Source organism: Theropithecus gelada, chromosome 2 (genome assembly GCF_003255815.1).
Source record: "Theropithecus gelada isolate Dixy chromosome 2, Tgel_1.0, whole genome shotgun sequence".
Taxonomy (NCBI): Eukaryota; Metazoa; Chordata; class Mammalia; order Primates; family Cercopithecidae; genus Theropithecus; species Theropithecus gelada.
The window spans coordinates 98270305-98284896 of NC_037669.1; the positions used below are offsets into that span (position 1 = coordinate 98270305).

Here is a 14592-nt window from a genome sequence, read left to right on the forward strand (position 1 = left end):
ACAAATAAACTCTGACAGTAAAATGATTCCACATTTACTTGAACCAATTTTCCAATGAACACAAACATAAATTCAAAATGTGGAAAATTCCAAAGGGCAACCTACAAAGCAGAATACAAATAAATAAATGTAACATTATAACCTTAAAAAGTAATTATTCAGGTGATAGAGTCACTATACACAAGACTCCAGTGCACATAAAGTGTCTATTTTGTTATTATTTTATTTTTATTTTTTATTTTTAAATAAAGAAGAGGTCTCACTATGTTGCCCAGGCTGGTCTCAAACTCTTGAGCTCAAGTGATCCTCCCACCTCAGCCTCCCAAAGTGCTGGGATCACAGACGCGAGCTCGGCCATAAAATATCTGTTAAGTGTACACTCGAATAGCATTGATGACCACTCAAGAAGGATCCCCCACCACCACTCTCTAAGGTTAGGGGCAAGCCTGTCAGAATCAGGAACAATGACAGCAGAAATCAAGAGAGTTTTGAAAGCTTATTAAGAATGCATGGCCAGGCACAGTGGCTCACGCTTGTAATCCCAGCACTTTGGGAGGCTGAGGCAGGCACATCACTTGAGGTCAGGAGTTTGAGACCAGCCTGGGCAACCCAGCAAAACCCCATCTCTACTAAGAAAAAAAAATACAAAAATTAGCTGAGCGTGGTGGCGCATGCCTGTAATCCCAACTACTCAGGAGGCTGAGGCAGGAGAATCTCTTGAACCTGGGAGGCAGAGATTGCAGTGAGCCAAGATTACACCACTGCACTTCAGCCTGGGGGACAGGGGCAGACTTCATCTCAAAAAAGAGAAAAAAGAATGCAGCCACACTGTGGGAGATGCGAGGAGACTGAGGGATGAGGCGTGACAGCTAAAGGGAAAGGAGCTTTTTGGGGGTGGATGAAAATGTTCTGAAATTGAACAGATTCACCAACTGAACTGGTGATGATTGCACAACCCCATGAACATACTAAAAACCACTGAATTATACACTTTAGATGGATGAACTGCATGAAGCATGAATTCTATCTCACTGAAGCTGTGACAGGAAAAAAATATAACCACAAGGAATGTGAAAGGAGGGCTGCTGAGCACACACACTGACAGAGGCAGGAAGCAGAAACCTCTCCGAGGCAGACACGGGAGGGTCCCTGGAGAACTTCCCACCTGCCGGGGTCACTGTGCACAGGGGGCTTGCCTAAACATGCCAGCAGCGAAAAATTCAGTCCCTTAACACATGCGCAGTAAGGGAAATAAATCAAGGTGGAATGGCTCAGACTAGCGGCCCGCATGCACACTGGAAGGTCAGGGTAGAGTCGCCAGAAACTCATACCTTATACAAATAGGGAACACAGCCCCATCAGCAGATAGAGAAGCCCTTGTATTCAACTGTGAAGGAAGAAGCAGCAACCTGCTTTCAGGACCCTTCTCTCTGAGTGTCCGTGTGCCTACTTCTCCCTGGTCATTAGACAAGAACCTTGACCTTGCTCGGCTAATGAGCAAAATATCCTGCATCAGTACCCCTAACACATCAGCAAATCTCTGGAAAACAGAAGATATCACAAAAGATAACTCTGAATCCATGAGAAAGATTAAATTGCCTTCCACATCAACTGTTTGGAAAGCCCAAGGTAAAAGGAGCTTCTAATACCTTTAACAGACATTTCTTCTGAAGATAGGGTAAGACAGGTAAAATGAGATTTTGGCTGGGCGCGGTGGTTCACGCCTGTAATCCCAGCACCTTGGGAGGCCAAGGCAGGCAGATCACTGGAGGTCAGGAGATCGCGACCAGCCTGGCCAACATGACAAAACCATGTCTCTACTAAAAATACAAAAATTAGCCGGGTGTGGTGGCGTGTGCCTGTAATCCCAGCTACTTGGGAGGTTGAGGCAGGAGAATTGCTTGAACCTGGGAGGTGGAAGTTGCAGTGAGCCAGATCGCGCCACTACACTGCAGCCTAGGTGACAGAGTGAGACTCCATCTCAAAAAATAAATAAATAAATACATGACATTTCATACTTAAGAACAATAAGCTTTGGTTACCTAGATTTTCAATGACATGAAACGACTGTTTACAGCTTAACAATGCTGAGTAAATAGGTGGAGGATTGCAGGACTCACCAACAGCTCTTTGAATGCTATTCGGCTTCCCAACAAAAAAGAGGTGGTTCTCTCTTACCACTAAGTTGGTGTCATGATAGAGGTCATTCCTTGAAGGTCTAGGCCAGGAGTCTGCAAACTACGGCTCAAGGGGAAACCCAGCCCCCTGCTATTTTTATAAAGAAAAGTGTTACTGAAACACAGCCACACCCGTTCCTCCCGGGAGAGTCTATGGCTGCTTTATGTGCTGCAACAGCAGAGACAAGCGTTGAGACAGAGACCTTCTGACCTGCAAACCTAAAAGATTTATTCCCCGGCCCTTTACAGGAGTTTGCCAACTTCCGCTCGAGGCCATAAGAGTCATGTCCTCCCCCTCCTCAAGCAGGGCTAATAGAAGAAGCCAATAATTCAGAGGTGACTGGCACCACGAGGCTTTCATGAAGGCCACCAGTGTACCTCGGCCATTGAGTGCCACTCCTGTCACCTAAGAATATTCTAAAGTCTAAGCTGTTCACTTTGTCCACAATTCTTCCTGCATCCTTCCTGAATCACCCTTGCTATGGTTCACTATTTGCCCAATATGTGCAAAATATTTCACAACTCTGTGACTTCGGGCTGGGCCACGTGACTCGTTGTGGCCAACATAACTCCATGTCCAGCGGGAGGCTCTAAGCAGGCCTGTGTGGCGTGGTTGGGTCTGTCCTCCTGAGCTCTCGGCTTCTGCCCAGAGGAGAACACATCCCTAGGTAGGTCCCAACTTTGTGGCCCAAATCTCCAAACAAGAGACAAACAAAGCCAATCCTCACGTGACCCATGTCTGTGAGCAAGAAATAAATGCTGTAGGAACCACTAGGATTTGGAGGCTGTTAGCACTTCTACAGCAACAACTGACTAATGCACAGCTAATTTAAAGTCCTGTGAAGTTGGCCAGGCACGGCGGCTCTCACCTGTAATTCCTGCACTTTGGGAGGCTAAGCAGGGGGTGGATCACCTGTAGTCAGGAGTTCAAGACCAGCCTGGCCAATATGGTGAAACCCCGTCTCTACTAAAAATACAAAAAAATTAGCTGAGCATGGTGGCACATGCCTGTAGTCCCAGCTGCTTGGAAGGCTGAGGCAGGAGAATCACTTGAACCCAGTAGACAGAGGTTGCAGTGAGCCAAGACTGTGCCATTGCACTCCAGCCTGGGCAACAAGAACAAAATTCTGTCTCAAAATAAACAAATAAATAAAGTCTTATAAAGTACAATCACTGACAGCTTGAATAAAGTTCACCACATGGGACTGAAATTACACCCCCATCAGAATCTTCTTACATGAGTCTAAGCAAGAAAAACACAGCCACGCTTGACTATAATGAAACCATCCCTCACAAAAACTAATTCTGGAATTAGTTCCAGTAAACAGAGTGGATGGGAAGAGAATAAAGGCAGATGGAACAAGGCAGGAGAAAAGATGAGATGAGAGGAGATTTCTTTCCTTCTACACAATTAAAGTCGCCTGCCTTACCTGTCACCATTTATTTTTTTAAGAAAGACAAGGTCTCTTGCTCTGTCATCCGGGCTGGAGTGCAGTGGCACAATCATGGTGCACTGTGGCCTCTACACCCTGGGCTCAAGTGATCCTCCCACCTCAGCCTCCCAAGTAGCTGGGACTACAGGGCATGCACCACCACACCGGCTAATCTTTATATTTTTTGTAGAGATGGGGGTCTCACTATGTTGCCTAGGCTGGCTTCAAACTTCTTGGCTCAAGTGATTCTCCTGCCTCGGCCTCCCAAAGTGCTGGAATTACAGGCGTGAGCCACTGGCCTTAACCCTGGCAGTCTCTTCCTACGATTAACTCCCATTTCCTTCAATCCGTTCCAAAAGTTGCAAAACCCAGTGAAGGCTCCTGGCTCCTGTTGCTAGTGCGTCTCTGGCCCACTAGGTGGTGCTTTATCCTCACCTGGACAGGCCCATTCTGCCACACATCCCAGGCAGCCTGAACTCAGATTAAAGGCAAAGGAAGAGAGGTTGGGCACAGAAAACTTCCAGGACCTGTCACAAAGTCAGCTTTGCCCCTTCTCATTTCTACTCACATAAATAGGGAGAAACAACAGTTAAAATAGCACTGGACAACGAGTTCAAATCTGCAGGTATGACCACCTGAATGGTCTACGGTCAGGATTTTTCAAAGCTGAACAAAAGAGCATAATTATATTTATCAGATAAGATGAAACCAAACATGTTGGTTTGGGAAAGAGAACAGAATTCCTACTAAGAGAAGAACATCAGGGTCCCTCAGCATGGCTCTCCCTCTCTGCATGGCTGGAGTATGAAGGAGGGGCCCTGACCACAGGCTTAGCTCAACATTGTCTTTCCAACCATTTCCATCTCTCCCACGAAGAAGGTTCAGTTTGTACCACGCAAATGTTCCATCATCTAGGTCAAAATCAAACTAGGGTTTAAACTCCCTGGAAGGTCAAGATTAGGGTCTTGCTCTGAGCTGGCACACTCAGGTCTGGAGTTGGTGCTGGCATCCTCTGGCTCCTTGGGCCACCTCCCCCTCATTTTCTCCCATCTGCCTTTAAAAATCCTTGCTCACTTGAGACTCAGGCCATCAGCTGGGTCACCCCCTGCCTATGCCCACTCGTCCACCCATCAGCCACTCCGCCCCGGTAGAGGTTGACGGCCGTCCTCTCCACCGAATGCTGTCACTCATCCAGGCTGCCGCTGCCACCCCCACACCTGACACCACCTGACTGCCCGGCTCTCAAGTCTGGGACCTCCATGGCCCTCCTTTCACATGTCACTTCTGCCAGCCACACCCGGACCACCTCTGAAATCTGGAATTCGGATGCCCCCCTCCCTGACTGCAACCCCCACCCTCACAGCTCTCCCTCACTTATCCCCGCTATTCCATCTGGAGACCCCCAGACCCTCAATCCCTCTGCATGGCCTCTACCGCCCCCTTCCCGTCCAGCTGGAATCCCCCAGCTCTTTGCTCCAGCAACACTGGTGCCTAAGGCTCAGCCTCCCTCACTCCCATGGGACTTTCATGGCACCCGTACAGCAAAACCCAATTCTGGATGAAACCACCTGTCCACCTTGCTCTGCCTGCAGCTGGGCTCCAAGGGGTACACTGTGGACTCCCATGCTCAAAAGGCCCACCCTGCTAGGCGCTCCTTCTTTTCCAACACCGTGATAGAGGGTGGCAGAGTAGGAAGTGAGTCTGGACCAGAAAAGGCCTCAATAGAGCAGTAAATTTGTAAATTAGGGCAAAACCACCTTCTAGGCAGCTTCCAGTCACCCCAAAGGGTGAGCTGGCTGGAGCTCTGTGTTCTCTCTCTCTCCTCCCTCTCTCCCGCAGGTCAGGTTCCCTCCACAGAACTCACAGTCTTCAGCCTTCCCGCTTCACGTTATTGATATCCTCACCTCTTCCTTCTCATTTAACTCCAGCTAATAATTCAAAAGACTTACTGCACACTCACGACCTGCAGACTCAACTGGGAAAGGGCCAGTTGACCATAGGCCCAACTTCCCTTCCTCCATGTGCTGGAAAAGCACCAAAGAACATTAACCCAGTACGGCCTGTGACCTGCCTGCTGCCTGTACCTAAGACGCTCTACTGACTGCTGCAAAGCTTCCAAAGGCATCACCAAACTAGATCCACCTCAGTTGTATAAATATTAAAAAGAAAAAAAAGAAAGTCATTGTTTCTGCAAGGAAGAGGAGGAGGAAAGAAGCAGAGAAAGGAGGGGAGTGGGGATGGAGGAAGAGAAGAAGGAAGGAGGGAGCAAGGGGAAGGAGATATATGGGGGGGAAGAGGAGGAGAGGAAACAGAAAGTGGGAAGGAGAGATGGGGGAGAGAAGAGGGTGAGAAGAAGAAAAACGAAAAGAAGGGAGGAAAGGAAAACTTAAAATAAAGGTCCTCCAAGATACTCCTCTGGAAATAGAAACACCACTGGACCCTGGTGTTGACACAGTTGCCAATATCACAGCAGTTTAAAAGGTGAGACCTCTATAGCCCTTCCCAGAGCACACTCTGATGGACCACCTATCAGTATGTGATTGGTCCGTTTTCTAAGACACATGTCTGGGAAATTTAAAAACTCAAATCATAAACTATGTGATGAGTCCCTGATATAAGGTTCACGTACGCCCAGTAGGTGCCGCGTGGTATTCAAAATCCAAGCCTACCAGGCAGTGACATGCTACACGAGGGATGGAAAGGGAAGTATATAAATAGGATATAAATAGTAATTAGAATTTTGGAGGCAATCACTCCATGAGCTAAAAGTAGAAACTGTTAAGCATTTATCTCAGATCACAGAAAAGACAATAAAAATTCCTCCAAGAAATACCGAAAACGCTTGGCTTCCACACATTGAGGAATGTAAATCAAGATCAGGGGCTGCTGCCGTTTATACACCTCAGCTGGCAAAGAGCAAATGTGCTCATACCAGGGGTGCAGACAGTGGGCGCCCACACACTCTCCCACGTCGTCTGAACAACACATAGCACACAATCTCTATGACTCGCTCCATCAAATTACAGTCTCCAGCCTAGGAATTTACACAAGTACATTCATCACTTGTTTGTTTAAATATGTGGGAACAAGGCTATCCCCTAGCCAGTGGTATTTGCAAAATACTGGAAACAATCTACATGTCTTACAATAGGGAATTAATTAAATCAATCATGGGATTTACAGACAACGAAAAATAGGCAGCCAGCAAAAAGAATATGATGGATGGATGCTAAGTGGAAAGGTCTCCAATACAGATTACTCAGGAGAAAAGGCAACAATACGTTTAGTGTATGTTCCTATGTGTAGAAAGCTTTCAAAGCAGGGCAGGGGACATACATATCATACAAACGCAAGCACAGAACATTTTTGGAAAGATACACAAGCAAGTCATTCCCTTGGGAGGAAAAGCAGAGGGCTGGGAATGTGATGAAAGTGGAAAACCTCAAAGTGTATTCTTTAAACTGTATGCATTTTTCCTGTTGCACACTTTTTAAGCCAATGCTCCTAAGGGTGAGTAGGAATGGCGCTTGAGGCACCACTTAAAATGCAAGAACTGAAAACAACTTACAGCACCCATCAATAGGGGGCTGCTGCAGTGGTTCTGACTTGAACCCTTGAGTAGTCAGCATGCTTCACTGCCTTTGTGGCTGCCCCCTTCACAGCAATTCTACCTGCGGGGGCAGGGCCTAACTGCTCATTACGTGTCCTAATGAGGCTATGTCCCCTCAGTGACATTTGAAATATAGGCTATGTCATTTTTCTTTAGTTTCTCCTTTATAGTACGGTAAAGTATTACGCTGATTCTTTTAAAATTATGTGTTTGGCCAGGCGCGGTGGCTCATATCTGTAATCCCAGCACTTTGGGAGGTTGAGGCAGGCATATCACTTGAGGACAGGAGTTCGAGACCAGCCTGGCCAACATGGCAAAACCCCGTCTCTACTAAAAATACAAAAAAATTAGCCAGATGTAGTGGCACATGCCTAGAATCCCAGCTACTTGGGAGGCTGAGGCAGGAGAATCACTTGAACCTGAGAGGCAGAGGTTGCAGTGAGATGAGATCACACTACTGTACTCCAGCCTGGGCAACAGAGCAAGACTCTGTCTCAAAAAAAGATAGAAATAAAAATAAAATTATGTTTTTAAGAGAATTCATTATGAATTTCATTTAAGGGTAATAAAAAAAAGGAATTACAAAATGTTTCTTCTAAAAAGAAATATTAGGTTTTCCAGGACTGAGAACTCCTGGGTTTTCCTAGACTGTTCGGGCTGCTAGAGCAAAATACCATAAACTGGTGGTTTGTAAACAATAAACGTTTATTTCTCCCAGCTTTGAGGACTGACAAGTCCAAGATAAAGGCACCAGCAGACATCTGGTAAGGGCTTGGTTCCTGGTTCACTGATGGCACCTTCTCACTCTGTCCTCACAGGGTAGAACAGGCCAGCTCTCCAAAACCTCTTTTATAAGGACTAATCCACTCATCAGGGCTCTGCCCCTGTGACCTAACCACCTCCCAGAGGCCCCACCTCCTAATACCACTGCACTGCTGATTAGGTTTTAACATACATATTTTGGGGAGACAAATATTCAGACCACAGCCTGGTTTAATTAACTGACTGATGATAATGATAATTATGATGATGATTATTATGATTATGATTATGATGATACAGCCAAACAATGGGATATTATGTCACTATTTTAAAGAATAAGGTAATACCATGTGAATTCATTTTAAATAATATGGTTAATCATCTTAAAATGCAGATCAAGGAATAGGATATGGTCCCATCTGTGTTTTTTAGAAAACGAGTATGTGCATAAAAACTTCTTGGAATGAATTTTTTACCCATTAAACTGCACTGATGGTGGAGTGAGAACTGCTCTGCACTGACTGTATTTTGGTACACTTTCAAGTTTTACCACTTGCATGTGTTATTATTTTCATAATTTAAAACCCCATTTAACAGTAAATGAAATTAATACAAAAGAAAAAAAATGAAGAAGGGGTCAGAAAATAATGCTGCCGTGTCTAAACCTCAGGGATCCCTATTTTATACAAGAGGTTAAGCTGCCTACTCTGCGCCTCCTCAGAGGTGGGGGAGGTAACAGCACCCACCTCAGAACTGTGCTGAGGACAACATGAGTTCCAGGAGCCGCACCTGGAAACCTGCCAGGCACAGAGCTCCTCCTCAGTAAATGGCAGCCACCATTAGGATCTGTGAAGGCTAACTGTATAATATGTGTCTCCTTCACTGCGCCATAGGGTGGCCAGAAATTTGGTCAAGAATGATTCTAAATGTGTCTGTGGTAGTGTTTCCGGGTGAGATGAGCATGAATGAGTAGCCTGAGTAAAACAGATGCCTCCTTACTGTGAGTGAAGTGGACTTCATCCAATCAGCTGGGGTCTGAATAGAGCAAACAGGCGGAACCCCCCCCCCCCTCTCCTCCAGGGTCTTCAGGACTGGAACACCAGTTCCTGGGCCTCAATCCTGTCAAGCCCTTGGACTGCAACTATACCACTGGGTCTCCCAGGGCTCCAGCTTGCCAACTGCACATCTTGGACTTGTCAGCCTCCACCATCAAGTAACACAATTCCTTGTAATAAATCTCTATATATGTTTCTCCTATTGGCTCTGTTTCTCTGGAGAAACCTAGAACAGGATTTATAAAATTATATTTCTTCCAGATCTAGTTATAAAGTTACACCTTTGCTGGGCACTGGGGCTCACACCTATAATCCCAACACTTTGGGAAGCCAAGGTGGTAGGATCACTTGAGGCCAGAAGTTCAAGACCAGCCTGGTCAATGTAGCAAGATCCCATCTCTACCCTCCCCCCCCCAAAAAAAAAAAAAAGCCAGGCATGGTGGCTCCAGCCTGTAGTCGCAGCTACTTGGGAGGTGGAGGTGGGAGAATCACTTGATTCCAGGAATTCAAGATTGCAATAAACCATGATGGCATTGCACCACTGCACTCCAGCCTATGTGACACAGTAAGACTCTGACTCTAAAAGTAAAATAAAGTTTCAGCTCCTGATAGTTTCAGCCTGACTTGCTCAAGTTTTTCAATGTTTATGAGAGATCAGGAGTCAGTGAAAACAGAGAAGTTTCTGACTCCAAAGTTCCTCCTGGGGCCGTGGGTCCCAGACTCACACGCCAACCCAGCTGCTCAGCCTGAGCCTGGCATTGGTACACCCTGAATCCTCTCAGTCACTCCCAGTCAATGTTCCTACAACAGCCCTTGGCTGAGCAGGAAGAACAGGGTGCCCAGGCCCACACCTGGCCACTCTGCCAACAATTGTCATTTTTTTCTATTATAATTTATTATTTGCCAGCTTCCAAAAATAGTTTGCAGTGAACAAAGATTGATACATTATATATATTATATACATGAAAAGCTTGTTTTGGCCAGGCGCGGTGGCTCATGCCTGTAATCCTAACACTTTGGGAGGCCTAGGTGGGCCTGAGCTCAGGAGTTCGCGATCAGCCTCGGCAACATGGCGAAATCCTGTCTCTACTAAAAATACAAAAAATTAGCTGGACGTGGTGGCGCACGCCTGAAATCCCAGCTATTCGGAAAGTTGAGGCAAAAACCTTGTGATAAAAATTCTACCTACTCACCTAGTCATAAGGGAAACTGAAGGGTAGGAAGATTAGCTGGTGGCCCCCAAATCATTTATAGCATATTTAAAAGGCAGAGGTGAATGTTTCCATGGTTTTGCAAAGATCAAATGCTCCCTCTAGAAATTAGCATAGCAGGGCCCCTTTCTGCATTCCATTTGCAAAAACAAATCAACTGTGAAATAAAGGAGATTCCACTGAGAGGAGAAAAGAAAACTTCTAAATTACACATTTAGAAAATATGTGTTATTCCCTAGATTGTAATTTACATTTTCTCACTCTGTTGTAAAAGGGATATTTCACTGTCCATTCTTTTCTGTTCATTAATATAGCCAAATAAAAGACCCATTTAGATTATAAATTTTCAATAGAAAACACATAAAAATTATACTAGAGAGAAATTGACAAGGCCTTACATTTAATTAATAAAATGTGTAAGAATTCCATAATGTTTTATTTGAGCATGTTTTCAGAGGATAAGACATCAAGTTTTATGGCTTAAATCAGTGATAGAAAAGGAACAGCTTCCGGGTCAGGCATGGTGGCTCACGCCTATGATCCCAGCACTTGGGGAGGCCAAGTCAGGGGGATCACTTGAGCTCAGGAATTCAAGACCAGCCTGGGCAACACAGTGAATCATAAAATAAAATAAAATGAGATAAAATAAAACAGTAAAATAAAATAAATAAAAGGAACAAATTCTCGGCCATGGCCCTTTGATGAAGAGTCCTCCCAGGCAGGACTGCTCCTGTTAGCAGATTTGTCCTAGGCAACTCTCACTCGGTTTACAGCTTCTCCTTTACACCCTGGCCCACCTCTGTGCTCTGAGGGCAGGACCAGTCTTCACTGACCCCAGGAATTAACATAAACCCCAGTAAAAAGCTGGCCCTGGATGCATGCTGGTTCAACACGCAAAAATCAATACAATTGCCTCAGTAAGATGCATGTTTAAAGTGTCTTGAGGCTTATTCAATAAGATTTACACATTTTAAAGCCTAAAACTGACTGGAATGGAACAGGAGCTCACTTCTCTCAGGAATTAACTGTTTTCTGGCTCAGACAGCTCTCCGGAAGCAGCGTGTAGACAGGACAGAAACCAGATGGGTCATCAACCACCAGACTCTGACCAGCTTAGAGGAAGTGAGAGGTGTCAGCCCCACAGCAAGAGAGACAAGCCACAGCAGATCTGATTAGCAAGCCTCCATCACTGGGGTGTGGATCCGAGTCCCAGGCCCAAGCATTTAGTAAAGGACCAAAAAGAAAGGGAAGGTGGAAGAAGAGGGAAAGGGGAGAGAGGGAGGGAGACAGTCTAAATCTGTGCTTCACCTTCCGAAAAATTCCTTGCTGACCCAAGATACCAGGTTAGTGTCTAAGAAACCAGGATAAAGGCAAGACATAGGATTAGAGAAATCACAGATGCAGAAGCGGAGGACGCCTTAGAAACCCTGTTGACCCACTGCATAGAACTGTGAAGGGAAAGGGAGTGGGAGTGCCCAGGGAGTCTCGACTCAACTCAGCCCTGTGCTTACACCCTGCAAGTATCACTTGCACCTACTGAGCCTGGGCAAGGGGACAAGGGGACCTGGGAACGGGAGATGGGGGGGTGAGGGCAGTGGTTGTGTCTCTAAAGCCCCTTCGCTGTGCCTATCATTCAACATGGCAATTTCTCTACCACATGACCATGAACGATCTCCCAAGCAGCACAGAGCAAGAGAGAGACAGCTTCTCCTGAGGTCTTTTCTCCTTTCCGACCATACCACAAAGAAAACAGACAGCAGACAGACCTGGCAAACATACTTACCACAGGAGTTTGTCCGAATGAGCTTGCCTTGGCAGAGTCCTGGCAGAGGCTGAGCCCTGACGGGCTGCCCAAATTGAAAAACCAATGCCATGTGCAGACATAAACTCCAAAGGCACTTCAGAGAACAGAGAGAGTCTCCATGAGAGCCCAGCCCCGGCAGTACCTCGCACAGCCGTCCTCCCGTGCCTTCCTCAGCAGTTTTCTGAGTTTGCTTGTTAGGGCAAATCCTAAGATTGTGAGTTGCCCTGGAAGCACAATGGGTTATGTAACTCCAGGCAGCCTGGGAACCCTATCAGCTCATCTTGTTAAGCCACCCCAAACAGAAAATGACGCACCCAAAAATGTGATACCTCTAGGTTGGGGGTAGGGGAGAACGGGGCTTTGTGACGGGCATTCCGTTTTGCCTAAAAATTAAAGTGGAACAAAAAGTCTGCTGTTCATCTCAGGGCTTGCTGGGAACTGGGGGAGGAGTGAATTTATCAAGGGCTGAATGCCAAGCGGTGTCCTGAGACTGCACTTGGCAAAGCCCTGGGAGGCCACAGATGCATTCTTGGGGATAGTCTAGGTCTCTCGGAGAACTTTTTTCCATTTAATGTCTTCCTTTCAATGACTGCCTAATAAAACTTTAATCTGAGCAGTTCTCCGTCACCTGACAGCCCATCCCTTAAACGCAGAAGAGTGTCTGTGTTTACACTCCTGTTTACCAAGCCAGTGCGAAACACAACAGCACTGAGCTATTTCTCAGCTTTCCTCTGGTCCCAACAAAGAACCCTCAAGTCACCACATCCTATAGGGTTTGAAGTTTCAGCACTACTTTCTGCCATTTCTTTGTTTTGGGGTTGTTTTGTTTTGTTTTGTTTGTTTTGCTTTGTTTTCTTGAGACAGAGTCTCACTCTGTCACTGAGGCTAGAGTGCAGTGGTACTGTGTCGGCTCACTGCAACCTCTGCCTCCTGGGTTCAAGCAATTCGCCTGCCTCAGCCTCCCGAGTAGCTGGGATCACAGGTGTCCACCACCACGTGTGGCTAGTTTTTATATTTTTAGTAGAGATGGGGTTTCACAATGTTGGCCAGGCTGGTCTTGAACTCCTGACCTCAGGTGATCGGCCCACCTCGGCCTCCCAAAGTGCTGCGATTAAGACGTGAGCCACCACACCAGGCCATGAAGTTTCAGCACTACATCCTGCCATTTCTTTACCCTCCGTTGTCACGTTCGGAGAAAGTGAAACCACTTTAACAGGCTGGATACTTCCTGGATTTCACTAGTACAGACGCCACTAGAATCCCATGGATCAATTCATTTGTTTGCACAAATGTAGATGCAGTTGGGTCACTGCCTCCTCCACAAAGCCCTCGTGGTCTTCTCCTGTCCTTTCCCCTCCAAGGTTCAGCCTGGCACCCTCCTTGGTGCCCTCCTGTGCTGTGCTTATCACTGTGCTAACCTCGGTGTACAGTCAATTTCTACTCACTCATCTGTCTCCCCAGCTAGACCGCATTCTTAGGCAGCAAAGAACCCCTGCCCTGGGGTCCTGCAGACCCAGATGCAACTCCTGCCACTCAGGAGTTCCGCCAAGGTGCTGAACACTGAGAGATCTAGACTCTTCACTGGATGCAACTCCTGCCACTCAGGAGTTCCGCCAAGGCGCTGAACACTGCGCGATCTAGACTCTTCACCTACACAAAGAGGATAATAATACCCACTGCACAAATCGACACAATTGATATACCCAACAAATGTTCACTGAGCACTGGCCACAGGCAGGCACTATGGTAGTCACTGGATTCAGGAGTGCGCAAAGCAGACACAGAGTTTGCCCTCTGCAAGTTTACAGTCTACTGCAAGTCTGGGAGACAAAACACAAATATAGTAGCTCAGAGGATGGTTAAGTCTGGGGAAAAAAATCAAGCAGGAAAGGGAGATGGGGAAAGGTGGGGTAGATCACTCTTTATGTTGGGGGGAGGGTCACAAAAAGCATCAAATAAAATGTCACTTGGAGAAGGATATCTGGAGTTGAGGCAGTCCAAAGACCCTGAGGCTGGATGTGCTTGGTGAGTTCAAGGTTAAGTGAGGCGGCCAGTGTGTCTGGAGCACAGAGGGCACAGAGGAGGCAGGTCAGTGGGGCAAAGAGGGATTCCCATCATTCAGCCCCTTCCTTACAGGTCTCTATAGGAGGGGAGCTCACTGTAAGTTTGGAGGAGTTAAACCATCTGACTGCATTAAAAGCCAACTCTCATGGCTGGGCGGAGAAAGAATTTTACGGAGGCAAGGGTAACAGTAGGAGGCCCCACTGGGAGGCCAGTGTAGTCACCCAGGTGTGAGATGGGGGTGGCTGGGACACGGTAAATGCTGAGTAGATTCTGGACACACTCTGAAGATAGAGCCAACAGAATTCCTGACAACCTGGGGTATGAAACCCAGAAAGGCAGAATCACAAATGCCTCCAAGGGTCTCGGCCTGAGCAACTAGAATAATGAAAGCACCACTTACAAGGATGGGGAAAACCCTAAGAAAAGCAAGTGGAGGTGGAAACCAGGAGCTCATTTTTGGTCACTTGAGTTGGACA

General features: G+C 46.6%; 1 protein-coding gene across 4 annotated transcripts in view; it reads right to left on the minus strand.

Annotated features, from left to right (window-relative positions):
- The window catches only part of TRAK1 (trafficking kinesin protein 1), a 214060-nt gene that overhangs the window by 124128 nt on the left and 75340 nt on the right, over positions 1–14592 (minus strand). The window contains exons 1-2 of one of the 4 annotated variants that reach the window (XM_025375292.1): positions 12382–12399; positions 12032–12146 (exon numbers count right to left, since the gene is read on the minus strand). The exons of 1 other annotated variant lie outside the window; for it this stretch is intronic. In XM_025375292.1, coding sequence (XP_025231077.1) covers positions 12032–12122 — 91 coding nt within the window. In that variant the 5' untranslated portion in view covers positions 12123–12146; positions 12382–12399. Of the gene's footprint in view, positions 1–12031; positions 12507–14592 lie in introns of those variants that run through there. 2 more of the 4 variants (XM_025375298.1, XM_025375293.1) reach the window with 2 other exon arrangements.